This window comes from Budorcas taxicolor, chromosome 15, assembly GCF_023091745.1.
Source record: "Budorcas taxicolor isolate Tak-1 chromosome 15, Takin1.1, whole genome shotgun sequence".
Lineage (NCBI taxonomy): Eukaryota > Metazoa > Chordata > Mammalia > Artiodactyla > Bovidae > Budorcas > Budorcas taxicolor.
In genome coordinates, this window is record NC_068924.1 from 79595716 (window position 1) to 79610930 (window position 15215).

At 42.5% G+C, this 15215-nt stretch overlaps 1 protein-coding gene across 1 annotated transcript; it reads right to left on the reverse strand.

The window, feature by feature from the left end:
- Nucleotides 1–9268: 9268 nt before the first annotated feature.
- Nucleotides 9269–10207, reverse strand: LOC128060245 (olfactory receptor 5B2-like). The gene has a single exon (XM_052652596.1). It carries the CDS (start codon nt 10205–10207, stop codon nt 9269–9271), a length of 939 nt encoding a protein of 312 aa, XP_052508556.1.
- Between the last annotated feature and the right edge of the window lie 5008 nt (nt 10208–15215).

Genomic DNA, 15215 nt, shown 5'->3' on the forward strand with positions numbered 1-15215 from the left:
CTCCTTGCAGTCCAAGGGGACTTAAAAGTCACCATGAGTTAATTTCAAAGACCCTAACATATAGCTGTGGGATTGGGGGTGCATGTGAATAATTAACAAACCAAGAAATAAGACAGAGGAGGGTGAAAACACAAACTTTCTTAAGGTGTCAAAAACTGCAAAGCAAGGATTCATCAGTAGCATGTTTGCTTTTTCCCCTCCATTTATGGACAAAGCTGAACAATTCTGGGACTCCACCAAAACAAAAATTCAGATATATTTCTATGTGGAAACTGTAACATGACCACTAGGAGCTTCCATTTTTCTGGAAGTTTTTTACCCTCAGTTCAGGTCCGTTGCTCAGTTGAGTATGACTCATTGTGACTCCATGGACTGCAGCACACCAGGCCTCCCTGTCCATCATCAACTCCTGGAGTTTACCCAAACTCACATCCATTGAGTTGGTGATGCCATCCAACCATCTCATCCTCTGTCATCCCCTTCTCCTCCTGCTTCAATCTTTCCCAGCATTGGGGTCTTTCCCAATGAGTGTGCTCTTCGCATCAGGTGGCCAGATTATTGGAGTTTCAGCTTCAGCATCAGTCCTTCCAATGAACACCCAGGACTGATATCCTTTAGGACGGACTGGTTGGATCTCCTTGCAGTCCAAGGGACTCTCAAGAGACTTCTCCAACACCACAGTTCAAAAGCATCAATTCTTCGGTGCTCAGCTTTCTTTATAATCCAACTCTCATTTCCATACACGACCACTGGAAAAACCATAGCTTTGACTAGATACACCTTTTTTGGTAAAGTATTGTCTCTGCTTTTTAATATGCTGTCTAGGTTAATTTCATGGCTGCAGTCAGTATCTGCAGTGATTTTGGAGCCCAAAAGAAATAAAGTCTGTCACTGTTTTCACTGTTTCCCCATCTATTTGCCATGAAGTGGTGGGACCAGCTGCCATGATCTTAGTTTTCTGAATGTTGAGTTTTAAGCCAACTTTTTCACTCTCTTCTTTCACTTTCACTGAGAAAGACTCTTTAGTTCTTCTTTGCTTTTTGCCATAAGGGTGGTATCATCTGCATATCTGAGGTTATTTATATTTCTCCCAGCAATTTTGATTCCAGCTTGTGCTTCCTCCAGCTCAGAGTTTCTCATGATGTACTTTGCATATATGTTAAATAAGCAGGGTGACAATATACAGCCTTGACGTACTCCTTTTCCTATTTGGAACCAATCCATTGTTCTGTGTCCAGTTCCAACTGTTGCTTCCTGACCTGCATACAGATTTCTCTGGACACAGGTCAAGTGGGCTGGTATTCCCATCTCTTGAAGAATTTTTGAGTTTGTTGTGGTCCACACAGTTAAAGGCTTGGCATAGTCAATAAAGCAGAAGTAGATGTTTTTCTGGAACTCTCTTGCTTTTACAATGATCCAACAGATGTTAACAATTTGATCTCTGGTACCTGTGCCTTTTCTAAAACAAGCTTGAATATCTGGAAATTCATGGTTCACGTACTGTTAAAGCCTGGCTTGGAAAATTTTGAGCATTACTTTGCTAGCATGTGAGATGAGTGCAGTTGTGTGGTAGTTTGAGCATTCTTTGGCATTGCCTTTCTTTGGGATTGAAATGAAAACTGACCTTTTCCATCCTGTGGCCACTGCTGAGTTTTCCAAGTTTGCTGGCATCTTGAGTGCAGCACTTTCACAGCATCATCTTTTAGGATTTGAAACACCTCCACTGGAATTCCATCACCTCCACTAGCTTTGTTCATAGTGATGCTTCCTAAGGCCCACTTGACTTCGCATTCCAGGATGTCTGGCTCTAAGTGAGTGATCACACCATCATGGTTATCTGGGTCATGAAGATCTTTTTTGTATAGTTCTTCTGTGTCTTCTTTCCACCTCTTCTTAATATCTTCTGCTTCTGTTAGGTCCATACCATTTCTGTGCTTCCAGAAATGGATGTTCTTTACCCTAACTTTTCCTATTTTTGATAATTCCCCAGTATGTGAAACTCAGTAGAAATCTATACAACAGCATGTTCAAGGGTCTACTGGAGAACCTCTAGAGAGGCATGGTTTCAAGCCCTGGTTCTGTCCAAACTGCCCTGGACCTCAGGCAAGTTATTTAGTGTCTGCAAGCCTCCATTTCCTAAGTAAAATGGGAATAATAGTACCTATTCATGGAGTTGTTGTGAGGATTAAATAAGTTAAGACACGTAAAGCACGGAAAACAGTATCAATGTTCTAAGAAACTATATAAATGAGAGCTATTACTATTGTCATTAGGCTTCCCTGGTGGCTCAGAGGGTGAAGCATCTGCCTGTGATGCGGAAGACCCAGGTTCGATCCCTAGGTCGGAAAGATCCCCTGGAGAAGGAAATGGCAACCCACTCCAGTATTCTTGCCCAGAGAATCCCATGGACAGAGGAGCCTGAGAGGCTACAGTCCACGGGATTGCAAAGAGTTGGGCACGACTGAGTGCCTTCACTTACATTTATTATTGTCATTATACTTACCATGCTCACTGCTCAGCCAGCAGCAGAAGTACTTATCTCGGTCAAGGGGATGCCACAGATAACATACCGAAGTTGGGACAGTCAAAACTTGTTATCGGGTGCTGTGGCATGTGACATTAGCAAAGGGCCTGCAGCTGTGATTATGACGGCCTAAGGTAGAAGTGATGGATGTGTCAGGGGAATTGTCTTAACAAAACTGTCTCAGGGGTTTATCTCGCCTGTGTTTCCTGCCTTCTGGTTTCCTTTGTTTAACACTGATTTCCTGAGCTCAATCAGCCATCATTCTTCTTGGTTTTGTGAGTACTTCATTATTCTTCCAATAAAGTCCTTTCTGTTAAGTAGACGAGAGTGGATTTCTGCTCTGTCCATCCACAATCCTGTTTCAGCAACCACATCTATGCGATGGGGGGGGCCGGTGATGCCGGAGGAGACCCCATTGGAAGAGGCGGAGTGCTGCCACCGCAGTCGCTCGGCTTCCCCAGCGGTCCTGTCTCACACTTCAGCTCCCACAGGGGTCATGACTAGGCTTCTCAACACAATGCCAACCATAGAGAATTTTGTGGATTTTATGTCTTAAATACAGGAGGAAAAGACATGCTCCTCCGGCTCACTAAGCGCAGGCGGCTGCGAGCTGGCTCACTAAGCACAGCGCGGCCGAGAGGAGCTACCCCACGTTCGAGGTCAGGGGCAGCGGCCTAGAGTGCCAGGCTGCGATGGCGCAGGAACGGCCGAGAGGAGCTACCCTGCGTCCGAGGTCAGGGCGGCGGCTGGGAGGAGCTACTCCACGTCCGAGGCCAGTGGCGGCCAGGAGGAGACACCCCGCGTCCGGAATTAGGGGCGGCCAGGAGAAGCCACCTCGCGCCCAAGGCCAGGGGCGGTGACCTTGAGGAGCCACCCCGAGCCCGAGGCCAGGGGCAGCAGCTGGGAGGAGCCACCCACGCCCAAGGCCAGGGCCGCCAGCCGGGAGGAGCAACCTGAGCAGTGGTGGCTGCGCAGAGGGCCTAGAGGAGCTATCCCACGTGAAAGGTCAGGAACAGCGGCGGTAAGGAGATACCCCTTGTCCAAGGTAAGGAACAGCGGCTGTGCTTTACTGGAGCAGCCGTGAAGAGATACCCCATGCCAAGGTAAGAGAAACCCAAGTAAGATGGTAAGTGTTGCAAGAGGGCATCAGAGGGCAAACACACTGAAACCATACTCACAGAAAACTAGTCAATCTAATCACACTAGGACCACAGCCTTGTCTAACTCAATAAAACCAAGCCATGCCTGCGGGACAACCCAAGACGGGCGGGGGGGGGGGGGGGGGGGAGGGGGGTCATGGTGGAGAGGTCTGACAGAATGTGGTCCACTGGAGAAGGGAATGGCAAGCCACTTCAGTATTCTTGCCTTGAGAACCCCATGAACAGTATGAAAAGGCAAAATGATAGGATATCAAAAGAGGAACTCCCCAGGTCATTAGGTGCCCAATATGCTACTGGAGATCAGTGGAGAAATAACGCCAGAAAGAATGAAGGGATGGACCCAAAGCAAAAACAATACCCAGCTGTGGATGTGACTGATGATAGAAGCAAGATCCGATGCTGTAAAGAGCAATATTGCATAGGAACCTGGAATGTCAGGTCCATGAATCAAGGCAAATTGGAAGTGGTCAGAAAAGAGACGGCAAGAGTGAACGTCCACATTCTAGGAATCAGTGAACTAAAATGGACTGGAATGGGAGAATTTAACTCAGATGACCATTATATCTACTACTGTGGGCAGGAATCCCTCAGAAGAAATGGAGTAGCCATCATGGTCAACAAAAGAGTACAAAATGATCTCTGTTCGTCTCCAAGGCAAACCATTCAATATCACAGTAATCCAAGTCTATGCCCCAACCAGTAACGCTGAAGAAGCTGAAGTTGAACGGTTTTATGAAGACCTAAAAGACCTTTTAGAACTAACACCCCAAAAAGATGTCCTTTACATTATAGGGGACTGGAATGCAAAAGTAGGAAATCAAGAAACACCTGGAGTAACAGGCATATTTGGCCTTGGAATGCAGAATGAAGCAGGGCAAAGACTAATAGAGTTTTGCCAAGAAAATGCACTGGTCATAGCAAACACCATCTTCCAACAATACAAGAGAAGACTCTACACATGGGCATCACCAGATGGTCAACACCGAAATCAGATTGGTTATATTCTCTGCAGCCAAAGATGGAGAAGCTCTATGCAGTCAACAAAAACAAGACCAGGAGCTGACTGTGGCTCAGATTATGAACTCCTTATTACCAAATTCAGACTCAAATTGAAGAAAGTAGGGAAAACTGCTAGACCATTCAGGTATGACCTAAAGCAAATCCCTTATGATTATACAGAGGAAGTGAGAAATAGCTTTAAGGGCCTAGATCTGATAGATAGAGTGCCTGATGAACTATGGAATGAGGTTCGTGACATTGTACAGGAGACAGGGATCAAGACCATCCCCATGGAAAAGAAATGCAGAAAGCAAAATGGCTGTCTGGGGAGGCCTTACAAATACCTGTGAAAGAAGAGAGGTGAAAAGCAAAGGAGAAAAGGAAAGATATAAGCATCTGAATGCAGAGTTCCAGAGAATAGCAAGAAGAGATAAGGAAGCCTTCTTCAGCGATCAGTGCAAAGAAAGAGAGGAAAAGAACAGAATGGGAAAGACTAGAGATCTCTTCAAGAAAATTAGAGATACCAAGGGAACATTTCATGCAAAATGGGCTCGATAAAGGACAGAAATGGTATGGACCTAACAGAAGCAGAAGATATTAAGAAGAGGTGGCAAGAATACACAGAAGAACTGTACAAAAAAGATCTTCATGACCCAGATAATCATGATGGTGTGATCACTCACCTAGAGCCAGACATCATGGAATGTGAAGTCAAGTGGGCCTTAGAAAGCATCACTATGAACAAAGCTAGTGGAGGTGATGGAATCCCAGTTAGAGCTATTTCAAATCCTGAAAGATGATGCTGTGAAAGTGCTGCACTCAAAATGCCAGCAAGTTTGGAAAACTCAACAGTGGCCACAGGACTGGAAAAGGTCAGTTTTCATTCCAATCCCAAAGAAAGGTAATGTCAAAGAATGCTCAAACTACTGCACAATTGCACTCATCTCACATCCTAGTAAAGTAATGCTCAAAATTCTCCAAGGCAGGCTTCAGCAATACATGAACCGTGAACTTGCTGATGTTCAAGCTGGTTTTAGAAAAGGCAGAGGAACCAAAGATCAAATTGCCAACATCTGCTGGATCATGGAAAAAGCAAGAGAGTTCCAGAAAAACATCTGTTTCTGCTTTATTGACTATGCCAAAGCCTTTGACTGTGTGGATCACAATAAACTGGAAAATTCTGAAAGAGATGGAAATATCAGACCACCTGACCTGCCTCTTGAGAAATCTGTATGCAGGCCAGGAAGCAACAGTTAGAACTGGACATGGAACAACAGACTGGTTCCAAATAGGAAAAGGAGTACGTCAAGGCTGTATATTGTCCCCCTGCTTATGTAACTTCTATGCAGAGTGCATCATGAGAAACGCTGGACTGGAGAAACACAAGCTGGAATCAAGATTGCCGTGAGAAATATGAATAACCTCAGATATGCAGATGACACCACCCTTACGGCAGGAAACGAAGAGGAGCTAAAAAGCCTCTTGATGAAAGTGAAAGAGGAGAGCGAAAAAATTGGCTTAAAGCTCAACATTCAGAAAATGAAGATCATGGCATCCAGTCCCATCACTTCATGGGAAATAGATGGGGAAACAGTGGAAACAGTGTCAGACTTTATTTTTTTGGGCTCCAAAATCACTGCAGATGGTGACTGCAGCCATGAAATTAAAAGACGCTTACTCCTTGGAAGAAAAGTTATGACCAACCTAGATAGCATATTCAAAAGCAGAGACATTACTTTGCCGACTAGTCAAGGCTATGGTTTTTCCAGTGGTCATGTATGGATGTGAGAGTTGGACTGTGAAGAAGGCTGAGTGCCGAAGAATTGATGCTTTTGAAGTGTGGTGTTGGAGAAGACTCTTGAGAGTCCCTTGGACTGCAAGGACATCCAACCAGTCCATTCTGAAGGAGATCAGCCCTGGGATTTCTTTGGAAGGAATGATGCTAAAGCTGAAACTCCAGTACTTTTGGCCACCTCATGGGAAGAGTTGACTCATTGGAAAAGACTGTGATGCTGGGAGGGATTGGGGGCAGAAGGAGAAGGGGACAACCGAGGATGAGATGGCTGGATGGCATCACGGACTCGATGCACGTGAGTCTGAGTGAACTCCAGGAGTTGGTGATGGACAGGGAGGCCTGGCATGCTGCCATTCATGGGGTCGCAAAGAGTCGGACATGACTGAGCGACTGAACTGAACTGAACTGAACTGAAGAGTTAATTATACATTTAGCATATGAAGTAATTTTCCAAATTGAATCAAATGTTAAAAACTTTTAATAGTTTCTTATGTTTGTGTCTTTTGTGACTTACTATATAGAATCTATCCGATGTTACTCGACAGTTAATGAGACATAATTCAAAGGGAAAAATGTTTAAGATGGTTTCAGATTATCTATTGGATGCTGTGGGTTCCAAAAGTTCATTGTGTAACTGAGAGTGGGTTCTGACTGCTCACCACTCAAAAGTTATTAAAGGCAAGGTGGGTGGAAAGGGAAATTTGCTTCATTTTGGATGATGGCAACTGCCAGGAAGAGCAGACTCCTGTCCAAAGGCCAGCTCTGTCCCCAACCCCAGCAGTCAGAGGGCAAGAGCTTTCGTAGGCTGAGGGAGGGAGCTACACGGAGACATGACGCAGTCAGCTCTGACAGTCATCTTGACACTGGTCTTTTGTGGTCTGACCAGTGTCCTTTTGATTGTTTTAATGACAATGAGTCTGCAGTTCCAGGGTTATTTTGCTCCCATGTGTTTTTAGGCCAATTCTTGAAATTGTGGCAGCTTATGTCATGACTACAGGCTGGTCATCATGTATCGTCATGTCTCCACCTGGTGGGGGTTTCAGTACCTATGGCCCAGAATACTGTCCACAGCCCTTGAGAAAGAACTAAAGGGCCTAGACTTTGCTTGCTTACTAAACTAGTATTATTTGGTCCCCTTGACTATGTCCCTTTGTTTCTGCGCCTTCTCACTTCTCTGCCCCCACCAGCTTTCTTCCACTCTATTCATTTTATCTCTTTGAAAATTATCATGTGAACATGCTATTTCTCCAAAATGACTGAGTCAAGGTGGAAATATTATTATAATCCATTAAATGCCATGTTTATGTAGCTTCCCATAAAATGTGCCAATAAAATGACACCTTCATTTGAAAAATGACAAAACTCTTCCTCTACATTGGACAATTTTTCAATTAAATAAATAAAGGTTCAACAATAACTTTATATTCCAATACCCTAATTTATTTTGATTTTACTAAGGGGAATACACTGTAATATAATCAACAGCAGTTCAAAGATTTAACATATAATGCAGAAAAGACTCAATTGATTTGCACTTTTGATAATTGTTTAGTGAGAATATACTGTGAAACACAGAACCAGTTAGGTACAGAGAATCACATGATGAGAAAAAGAGATAAAGTCACTGTTCTTAAGGAACTTACATTCTAGCTGGGGGAAATAGTTAACAAACCAGTGGGCAAATAAATATACAAGAGTGATTATTGATAAGGATTATAAAGAAAAATACAGGGTTAAGTGTTGGTGTGTAAGGGGATGAGAGAGTGTTTTATAAAGATAGTCAGGGAAGTTTCTGGGTTAGGATAACATTTAAGGACATTCTGAATTAAGTGAGAGAAGATTCGACTCGGAGCAGCAAATTCAAAGGCTCTGATGCAGAAACATGTGAAGTTGTCAAGAAATAGCAAGTGAATCGGTGTGAGTGGAGCCAGGAGAAGACTTGGAGAGCAAAAAAGGTGACCTAACTCAACTAAAGTATGAACAAATGAGAAGCATCAACCATTTCAAAGCATTTTCAGACAGAAAAATGCACAATGTTATTAATACTCTCTGCATTTTTTAAAACATAATTAAGTTTTGTGGTCATATATAAATAATGGAAAATGCTTTTATTTTCTTTATTTTTCTTATATTCAAGTTCATTCATCCTTTTGAAAATTGTAATGTGAACATTTGATTTTACAAAATGACTCAGCCAAGACAGACATATAACTTCATTTAAATGTGATATTTATGTGTCTTTCAATAAAATGTGCCAATGAAGCCCATCCTTTCATTTAGGATTACATAACTTTTTTTTTTTTTAACCAATTAAGGGTCTTAAAACAGATATTCCATTAAAGAAATAAGATTAGACATAAATTTGTATTCTAATAGCTTTAAATTATCTTAAATTATTGAGTTATAAACCACCTGCACCACAAATTTACGAGGGCCATGTGTATGTCATATATGCCCACACAGAGAATACATATGTGTTTCTATTCATGAACTTGCTGGTCCCACTGATTTACATGTATGTTTGCACTGCCATGTGATAGAGAAAATGCATGTGTAGCAAGTGAATAAGTCAAAAACCATTAGAAATATTTTTAAGAAGCAGGACTCAAAATGTCTTATGCTTTACTTGAGCCATATTTAGTTCAAGTATCACATACATTTTATTTTTATTATACAACAGATTTCTGAGTGGTAAGAATATAACTTTAGCAATTAAAGATATTTCAAGGCTAAAAATGTGAATGGAAAGACTTAGAGGAACAAAACTAGATTACTGTACATCATGCAGCATTAAAACCCTAGAGAGGATTTCACCTTCCCCCAAACCTTCTTGAATGCACTTTTCACCTCTTTGTTCCTCAGGCTGTAGACTATAGGGTTCAGCATGGGGATGACCATAGCATAGAACACAGAGGCCACTTTGTCTGCGTCCATGGAATGGTTGGCGCTGGGTTGTAAGTACATGAAGATGATGGTCCCATAGAAGATGCTGACTGCCGAGAGGTGACTAGCGCAGGTGGACAAGGCTTTTTGGTATCCCTGAGCTGACTGCATCTTCAAGACGGTGATAAATATGAGAAGGTAGGAAATAAATATTACCAGAAGAGCAAAAAAGACATTAAAGCTTGAAATTAAAACGAGAATCACCTCTCTAACATGTTTATCAGAGCAAGAGAGAGCCATGAGAGCTGGAATATCACAGAAAAAGTGATGGACCACCGTGGACTTACACAGAGAAAGACTGAATGTGCCCCCAACATGGATGGAGGCATTCATGAATCCACAGACGTAGGAGCCTATGGCCAGACGGGCACACACACTCGTCCTCATGGTGATGGTGTAATGTAGGGGTTCACACACTGCGGCGTGCCGATCATAGGCCATTGCAGCTAAGAGGAAATTTTCCACACTGGCAAAGGCTGCGAAAAAGAATATCTGAGTAGCACAAGCATTGTATGAGATGACCTTGTCTGCTCTAAGAAACCCAGCTATCACTTTCGGTGTGACAGCTGAGGAGTAGCCAAAGTCCACCAAAGACAGATTAATGATGAAAAAGTACATTGGGGTGTGGAGACGGGAGTCCAACAGGATCAGTGTGATCATCCCCAGGTTTCCAAAAACACTGATGAGGCAAATGAGGGTGAAAACAATAAAGAGGGGGATCTGAAGTTCTGGAGCATTGGTTAGACCCACCAAGATGGAATCTGTCCCCTCTGTACCATTCTCCATGGGAATTTTCTAAATTCTCTGTAGTAATGAGAAAGCAAGGAACATCTGGTAGACAGCAAAGAGTTTGCACTGGAATTATATAAACACCTGGTTATTTTATAATTTTATGATGGCAATAAATTGTTCTTCTTGATTCTCCGATCTAAAGCGTAGGTTTGGTCTTCCCTGGTGGGCTAGTGGCTAAGAGGCTGCCTGCCAATGCAGGGGGCATGGGTTGGATTCCTCATCCAGGAGAGTCCTGCATGCTGTGAAGCAACCAAGCCCAGGCCCCACAGCTGTTGAAACGCAAACACTCTAGAGCCCAAGCTCCACAACAAGAGAACTCACGGCAGTGAAAAGCCTGTGCACCACAGCCAGGAAGTGGCCCCGCTCACCACAACTATAGAAAGCCCATGAGCAGCGACAAAGACTCAAAAAAGTCAGGAAACTGGGGAAAAAATAAAGCATAGAGAGGAAAAAAAGACTTAGCAAATGAATTCTCTAACAGTTACATGCTGTTGAAGCTGAAAGATCCATGCAGATTACATTGTCAATTTCCCACTTGTGCAAATGAACAAGCTGAGGTGCAGAAAAAGATTATTATTTGCTTTATATCACACAATACATTGACCACCTGATGCGAAGAAGGTCATTTGAAAAGATGCTGATGCTGGGAAAGATTGAAGATGGGAGGAGAAGGGGATGACAGAGGATGGGGTGGTTGGACGGCATCTCAGACTCAGTGGACATGAGTCTGAGTAAGCTCCAGGAGTAATGGACAGGGAAGCCTGGCATGCTGTGGTCCGTGGGGTAACAAAGAGTTGGACACAACTGAGTGACTGAACTGAACTGAACTGACTGATCACACATTTACCATAAACACATCTTCCAAATCAAATCACTAGAATCTGTCAACAGATTATGTTTATACAGTGCTCCCTCCAAGTACACATTTAAGTTTAATATGCTTAAATATGCTTAATCTTCTCAACTAACCTACAAAAGGTTAAGTGTTTTGAGCAAGTTTATCTGAGTATCAACTGACAGGGTCAAGCTTTGGACCCAGGCAGAGTGATTTCCAGGACGCATGCACCTAACTGAAATTTAATTGAATTTATTTTTAACTAAAGTGAAAAGTGAAGTCGCTCAGTCATGTCCGACTTTGCGACCCAGGACTGTAGCCTACCAAGCTCCTCCATCCACGGGATTCTCCAGGCAAGAGTACTGGAGTGGGTTGCCATTTCCCACTAAAGCGTATATTTATTGATTGCATATCGTAGAGGTGTACATAGCCAAAGGAGCAATTATAAAAAGAAAATGTGCCATGGAATGTTGAGCTTGGGTTCTGAAAAGAGGTGCATATGTATTCAAAAGCCCTATAATTTAAAACCTAGGAGACATTGTTCATGAAATAACATCTTTGAGGCTCATTGTCTCTATAAAATGAGATGGTAATTAGATCCTTGAAAAACAATTATTATAACAGTTAAATGAGGTAATATATATATATTATTTTTTACTTTATTTTACTTTACAATACAGTATTGGTTTTGCCATACATTGACATGAATCCACCACGGGTGTATACAAGCTCCCAATCCTGAATCCCCCTCCCACCTCCCACCCCATATCAGCACAACTAAGGTGTTGCTATGAAAGTGAAAGAAAGTGAAAATGAAAGTCACTCAGTTCTGTCCGATTCTTTGCAACCCCATGGTCCATGGAATTCTCCAGGCCAGAATAGTTCAGTGGGCAGTCAACAAAAGAGTTCGAAATTCAGTACTTGGATGCAATCTCAAAAATGACAGAATGATCTCTGTTGGTTTCCAAGGCAAACCATTCAATGTCACAGTAATCCAAGTCTATGCTCCAACCAGTAATGCTGAAGAAGCTGAAGCTGAATGGTTCTATGAAGACCTACAAGATCTTCTAAAACTAACACTCAAAAAAGATGTCCTTTTCATTATATGGGACTGGAATGCACAAGTAGGGAGTCAAGAGATACCTGGGTAACAGGCAAATTTGACCTTAGAATACAGAATGAAGCAGGGCAAAGGCTAACAGAGTTTTGCCAAGAGGACTCACTGGTCATAGCAAACACCCTCTTCCAACAACACAAGAGCCAACTCTACACATGGACATCACCAAATGGCCAATACTTAAATCAGATTGATTATATTCTTTGCAGCCAAAGATGGAGAAACTCTATAAAGTCAGCAAAAACAAGACCAGGCGCTTACTGTGGCTCAGATCATGAACTCCTTATTACCAAATTCAAACTGAAATTGAAGAAAGTAGGGAAAACCCCTAGACCATTCAGGTACGACCTAAATCAAATTCCTTATGATTATACAGTGGAATTGAGAAATAGATTCAAGGGATTAGATCTCATAGACAGAGTGCCTGAAGAACTATGGATGGAGGTTCATGACCTTGTACAGGAGGCAATTATCAAGACCATCCCCAAGAAGAAGAAGTGCAAAAAGGCAAAATGATTGTCTGAGGAGGCCTCACAAATAGCTGAGAAAAGAAAAGAAGCTAAAGGCAAAGGAAAGATATATCCATTTTAATGCAGAGTTTCAAAGAATACCAAGGAGAGATAAGAAAGCTTTTTTAAGTGATCAATGTACAGAAATAGAGGAAAGCAATAGAATGGGAAAGACTAGAGATCTCTTCAAGAAAATTAGAGATACCAAGGGAATATTTCATGCAAAGATGGGCACAATAAAGGACAGAAATGGTATGGACCTAACAGAAGCAGAAGATATTAAGAAGAGGTGGCAAGAATACACAGAAGAACTGTACAAAAATGATCTTCATGACCCAGATATCCATGACGGTATGATCACTCACCTAGAGACAGACATCCTGGAATGTGAAGTCAAGTGGGCCTTAGGAAGCATCACTACAAACAAAGCTAGTGGAGGTGATGGAATTCTAGTTGAGCTATTTCAAATCCTAAAGGATGATGCTGTGAAAGTGCTGCACTCAAAATGCCAGCAAGTTTGGAAAACTCAACAGTGGCCACAGGACTGGAAAAGGTCAGTTTTCAATCCAATCCCAAAGAAAGGCAATGTCAAAGAATGTTCAATCTACTGCACAATTGCACTTATCTCACATGCTAGCAAAGTAATGCGCAAAATTCTCCAACCCAGGTTTCAACAGTACATGAACCGTGAACTTCCTGATGTTCAAGCTGTATTAGAAAAGACAGAGGAACCAGAGATCAAATTGCCAACATTTGTTGGATCATGGAAAAAGCAAGAGAGTTCCAGAAAAACATTTACTTCTGTTTTATTGACTATGCCAAAGCCTTTGACTATGTGGATCACAATAAACTGTGGAAAATTCTGAAAGAGATGGGAATACGAGGCCACCTGACCCACCTCTTGATAAATGTGTATGCAGATCAGGAAGAAGCAGAACTGGAGATGGAACAACAGACTGGTTCCAAACTGGGAGAGGGGTACATCAAGACTGTGGATTATCACCCTGCTTATTTAACTTATATGTCAGGCAAAATGCCTGGCTGGATGAAGCAGAAGCTGTATCAAGATTGCCGGGAGAAATATCAATAACCTCACATATGCAGATGACATCACACTTATGGCAGAAAGTGAAGAAGAACTAAAGAGCCTCTTGATGAAAGTGAAAGAAAAGAGTGAAAAATTTGGCTTAAAGCATCTGGTCCCATCACTCATGGCAAATAAATGCAGAAATAATTGAAACAGTGAGAGTTTTTTTTGGGGGGGGGGGGCTCCAAAATCACTTCAGATGGTGACTGCAGCCATGAAATTAAAAGATGCTTTCTCCTTGGAAGAAAAGCTATCAGCAACCTAGACAGCATATTAAAAAGCAGAGGCATTACTTTGCCAACAAAGGTCCGTCTAGTCAAAGCTATGATTTCTCCAGTAGTCATGTATGGATGTGAGAGTTGGACTATAAAGAAAGCTGAGCACCAAAGAACTGATGCTTTTGAACTATGGTTTTGGAGAAGACCCTTGATAGTCCCTTGGACTACAAGGAGATCCCGTGAGACAATCGTGAAGAAAATCAGTCCTGAATTTTCATTACAAGGACTGATGCTGAAGCTGAAACTCCAATACTTTGGCCACCTGATATGAAAATCTCACTCATGGGAAAAGACCCTGATGCTGGGAAAGACTGAAGACAGGAGGAGAAGGGGGCGACAGAGGATGTGATGATTGGATGGCATTACTGACTTGATGGACACGAGTTTGAGTAAGCTCTGGGAGTTGGTGATGGACAAGGAGGCTTTTTGTGCTGCAATCCATGGGGTTGCAAAGAATCGGACAGTACTGAGCAACTGATCTGAACTGAACTGAGCTGTTCCCTTCTCCAGGGGATCTTCCCAACCCAGGGCTCGAACACAGGTCTCCCACAGGCAGGAAGATGATAACATAGCAAATCCTGATAAATTGTTATGTTATCGTTACCATGAAATGATGATCTCTATCTTGGTTTAAGAAAGGTGGATGGTGATTTTCAGGGTCTCACATTGTGGGCGAGTTAGAAGTCTGGGAGACTTATTTCTCAACATGCCTTTCCTCACACATGAGTTCATTTAGTCTTTCTTGTGCCTGCCAGGATTTCTTACTCTATCCCAGACATTTTAGGGCTTCCCTGGTGGTGCGTTGGTAAAGAGTCCACCTGTCAATGCAGAAAGTGCTGGTTCGATCCCTGGATGGGGAAGATCCCTTGGAGTAAGCAGTGGCAACCCGCTCCAGCATTCTTGGCTGGAAAATCCCATGGATAGAGGAGTCCACGGGGTTGCAAAAGATTTCAACACGAGTTAGTGACTTAACAACCAGACATTTTATATGAAAATTCAAGGATGTTCAGCCTATCTTGCTTAATTTTCCTTCTGATCCATATTTGAAAGAGTTTTCTTCTCTCAAACTCATTTTTACTCACTTCACTCTCATTCATTAGCTGGGTCACAGAAATATAGGATTGGTAAATGATGGTCCAGGAGTTTAATTCTAGTCTGTACCTCTGTTCTGGAGCA

What these genes read in the sequence shown, in the direction of transcription:
- LOC128060245 (XM_052652596.1), bottom strand. Translation starts at nt 10,207, where the DNA reads ATGGAGAATGGTACAGAGGGGACAGATTCCATCTTGGTGGGTCTAACC.